The sequence below is a fragment of the Nematolebias whitei genome, chromosome 1, assembly GCF_014905685.2.
Source record: "Nematolebias whitei isolate Nwh7 chromosome 1, NemWhi1, whole genome shotgun sequence".
Classification (NCBI taxonomy): domain Eukaryota; kingdom Metazoa; phylum Chordata; class Actinopteri; order Cyprinodontiformes; family Rivulidae; genus Nematolebias; species Nematolebias whitei.
Window position 1 is genome coordinate 57,249,075 of NC_056498.1, and position 4,806 is coordinate 57,253,880.

Consider the following 4,806-nt stretch of genomic DNA (forward strand, 5'->3'; position numbering starts at 1 on the left):
ATATATATATATATATATATATAATAAAGTTTTTAAAAAAAAGTAAGATGAAGCTGAATTAAGTGCAGCTCGAGCTCAGCAGTCTGATAGCTGCAGGGAAGAAACTGTTTGTGAGCCTGGTGTTCTTGCTCTGAATGCTCCTCAGCCGCCTGCTTGAGGGGAGAGGCTGAAACAGAATGTGTGCTGGATGAGTGGAGTCCTTCATGATGTGGAGAGCCCTCCCCCTGCATCGTTAAGTGTAGGTGTCCGAGGTGGTTGGAAGGCTGCTCCCCACAGTCTTCTGTGCAGCCTGTCTATTGATGTAATGCTCATGATTACTGTCTGCAAGTTTGTTTAAAATCCATGGTTCATGAGCTATTTTACTTCAGACTACACAAAAACATTCTGATTTTTGCAAGAACAGCAAAAAGTTTCATAGCTCAAGGCCTTTGGACGTGAAGTTTTTACATGATTCAGTCAAAACTTCCAGCCTGAGGATAAAGGGAAAAGGGTCTGAAAAGCTCTTACTTATTCAGAGGTTCCAAATGTAATGCTTTAAAGAAGCATGCTGTCAATTTTTCTTTTAAAAATGTCAAAGACTAAAAAGAATGTTTTGTTTTGCCCCAAAAAGCCACCACCGGTTGTGCTATGCTCTTGGCTGTTTGAGTAGCATTTTCTTAAGTGTGTGTTGCCTCCGTGGAAGCTTTTCATAAAGGGACACAAATTGGATTGAAAAGAGAAAATTCACAGAGCTCCAAGCTCACAACTGCTGCAAAACGAACGTTACAATCAAACCCGTGAATGACTTTCGTTAAACTTTGTCCTACTTTGGAAAAAACTGTCACTTCTGTACCACGGCTGCTGTGGACTTTCGTGTTTTTATGACAGCAGGACCTGGAGGAAAAGATGCAAGAAAATAAGCACTAGAAGAGAGGAAGAGTGACCTGGGAAAGAAGAAGAGAATTTCAGGAGAGATTAAAGTCAAAGCTTGCCTTTGTGAGCTCTCTGAGACTAGCGCTCACCCAAAGATGCACAGCCAAGTTGACAGGCTTGGGCGCACATGGACAGCTAAACACACACACACACAGTCAAAATGACTGATGCATTCACTTGCCTCTCAGTTAAGACAGACACTAACATACACTGAAGAAAGATAAAACAGTGCTCACATATGTTGGCAAACACCCAAAAAGGTACAGAGAAAATGCTGTACTGTGGTTTCCTTGCCTGAACTTTACTTTCCTCCCCTGAGTACATCTTAGCCCAACTCATACTTCAAACCAACACTTCCTTCTTACTACGCACACACTCGCTGTGCCCCTCTCTATGAAAAACACTTATTTCTGCTCCACTGTGCACAGATCACAGTCAGAAAAGTAGAAATTGTGCGAAAACAAGGGATGGAGAAGAGAAATCCCTGTCGGAGCTGAGGAGCTTCTATCATGCATGGGCACACACAAATATCCACCACAGGTTTGATGACCGCCTTGTCTTGCAGGTTAATAAAAAATGAAAGAAATGAGTGTTAGACGGGGTTGAGTTTTGTAACTGAGGAGATGAAGTGGCATGGCAAAAAGAAATGTGAGTGGGTGTGGTGGGTGCGATGAGCAGAGACACAGCCATAGCTACAGTAACTATGTGAACAGAGGTATAAGGTAAAAGCAGCCAATCAGCTCACAGGTTTTGAGTTAGGTCAACACAGGCCCACAAGCTAAAGATAAGCTCGCTCCCAAATATCACCACTTCATGTCCACTGGTCAGATATTCATGCACGCTCTTCATCTGCTAGTCAGGAGCTGGTGGCTGATGTGAAAAGGGCATTGTGACTCATTTTCACTTGAAAGCACATGAGAGTGGGCTTGTGTTTGTGATTTAAGGTGTGGCTTTGCAACAGGGTGGTCAGTCAGCAGGACTCTACAGTTATTGACACATTGTGGAGGGTGAATTGGCACATTTGAACTTACCATCTGGCATCATAAGCATTCTCACACAATCTGGCTATAGACACCCCCACCCCCATCCCCCCCAACCTCACGCTCTCCCTAGATGATTTTTTTTGGTCCATGTTGCCTATGCGTGCAAGCAGCCTGTTCAGGGACTCCATTCTTGCACATGTGCGCTCACATTTTCTCATGGGATTACACATTCAGTCAGCCACCCAAACACCCACATTCACACACATGCAGAGACACACACTTGCGTAGTCGTCACTGCGAGAGCCACAACTACGTCCTGTGGACACATCAGTGCCCATTTGCTATTAATGGGCAATCACCATGGTAACCAGTGTCATATCATGAGTAGCAGGTCACCTGGAAGTCTGCCATCTCCCTTTTTTCATTCCCTCAGAGGAGAGAAGAGGGGGACATTGAAAAAAGATGAAATAGAAAGGTCCAGCTGCGTAGTATAGATGAGAGCAGAAAGCCAGCTCTTTCAGACTGAAACCTGGGCGCACAGGGCCTCTTTCTGCATCTCATCTGATTTCCACAGATATGACAGTGATTTATTTGCAGGCGGTCTTGATGAGTATAATCTAGACATTAAGTTTAGAGCCTTTCAGTGTAAGAACAGGTCAGCCTGTGAGGTTTCATCAAACTGTTAGAATCAAAATGTGGGGTTTTCTGTGAATGAATCACATTTTCATATCAATGTAATAATTTCATGAAAATATTTTCATTCTATGTCATTTTTTCATTAGACCTCAATTTGCATTTGAATTAACATTAATATCCAGCTTTACTCTCCCTTTTCTTCCCCTCGCTTCCCTTCCTGATTCTTTTACCCTGCACCGCCTGCTTTGCTCTATCTTATCACTTCATCCCTCAGATTCCTCACCTTCCACCCCGCTGACCTCAGACCCCTCGGCATGCCCACCTCCTCCCCCTGCCTTATCCTGGCCCTCATCAGAGATCAGTGGGAATGGTGGCAGAGAGGCTGGGAAGTATTGCTGTCTGTGTGGAGCCTGGTTCAACAACCCACTTATGGCCCAGCAGCACTACGACGGGAAGAAACACAGCAGGAACGCAGCCAGGGCACGCCTCCTGGAGCAGCTAGCAGACAGTCTGGATGCCACAGAGAGCACAGGTCAGCAACTCAAACCTAAACTCAACAGTGACGAATGAAGGTTGTGGGTGTTGTGACTTTGTAGGAGGAAGGAGGTTAAGTGGGTGATCAAATGCAAGATCAGTGGCAGTGTGGGTTGTGAAATATTTTGCACTGTATGCCTTTCAGTGAGGTATACATTTCACAGCTGTCATGCTGGTGTAAAGCACACCAGTTAATCACAGATAAAATTAGCACTGGCAGCAACCCTCATTTTAAAAATGCCATTACTCCTTTATATAGTTATAGTATTACTAATGATGTCAAGTTCACCACCTTTACTAAATGGTGAGGAGTTTCACTGAGGAAAAAAAAGCTAAAATCTGCCAGACAACATAGGTAATATATGCTTACATGCCCTTGCAAGCCTTCAAGGTGCTTGTCAGTTTCTTGCAATATCCCATTTTTTACACTTTTACATTTTTCATGGCATGATAAAAATAACTAACAATGTTTTCATTGACATACAGGTAAAATATAAATAGGTTAGTTTATGATTAGTTGACCAGTTTTTGTGCTAACTAATTACCTTTAGGTATGCGGTGTCAATGGATTTTGTTCCTTTGTTGAAAGAAGGAAATTGCCTGGCTTTTAAACCCACCCAGCAGCTGCAGGCTTTTGATGGAATAATGTCCTCTCAATACTACTATTATGTCATGAAGATAATGTGGCCTTGTGCACATTTCAGCTTTCAATGGCTGTAATTTACATAACGCTCTACTGTTTGCTATGCTGGCTTGGTGGTCAAAAGCAGCCACTGTGATTCAAGAAAGGTTGTATGGTACATATCCTTTTGTTTAGCCAATGTTATCCATTTTTGCCTTAAAAATATTGAACCTTTGTATAAAGTAGTTGTGATTGATTTAAAGCATTTGCAGATGCATGATTTGTGAGGTCAGACTTGATCAGACACTTCAGTAACATCATTGCGGTTAATCATATTCCATATTAAATTATTGAATATAAACCTATCTGAAATAAAGAAGAAGCCTCATATTTTTATTGTTTCAAAGACTTATCTAGCCAATTCATTTTATTATGTTTGTTGTTAATCAAAAAAAAATTGCTAAATTGACTCTCTAAGAAGCTGTTCAAACTTGAATCTGTAAATTCAATTTGGGTGATTTGACTGCAAATTTTCTGCACAGCTTCATAGTGAAATTATTATAATTTCTGTGTTTTAGTAGGTACATATGGTGCAACATAAATCTTCAATAGTTTTGTCTTCTGATTGATACAACACAACACAGATTACAGGGGCAACAGTAGGTCTAAAATAATAAAACAATTAATATTTAACCCCAAGGGAAGCTCATCCATTCAATGTCCTGTAATCCACTTTCCATCCATCCATTATCTTCTGCTTGTTCTGAAGTTGAGTCGCGGGGGCAGCAGCTTGAGCGGGGAGGCCAAGACATCTCTTTCCAAAGCCACTTCTTCCAGCTCTTCTGGGAGGATTCCAAGGTAATCCCAGGCCAGCCAAGAGACAGTCTCTTCAGCATGTCCTGGGTCTTCCCTGGGGTCTCCTCCCAGCTGAACAAGCCCAAAGCACATCCCAAGAGAGGCACCCAGGGAGCATCCTTACCAGATGCCCGAACCACTTCAACTGCTCCTCTTGATGTGTAGGAGCAGCGGTTCTACTCTGAATCTCCCCCGGATATGTCAAGAACCAGAGGCGGGATCGCAAACAACAACAACAACCACTGAGAGGGTTAAAAGATTTAT

General features: G+C 42.6%; 1 protein-coding gene across 1 annotated transcript in view; it reads left to right on the forward strand.

Moving 5' to 3' along the window:
• Positions 1 to 4,806, forward strand: part of zgc:171482 (zinc finger protein) — a 108,820-nt gene that overhangs the window by 80,050 nt on the left and 23,964 nt on the right. The window contains exon 5 of the mRNA XM_037679327.1: positions 2,806 to 3,063. Within this exon, the coding sequence (XP_037535255.1) occupies positions 2,806 to 3,063 (258 nt within the window). The remainder of the gene's footprint in view (positions 1 to 2,805; positions 3,064 to 4,806) is intronic.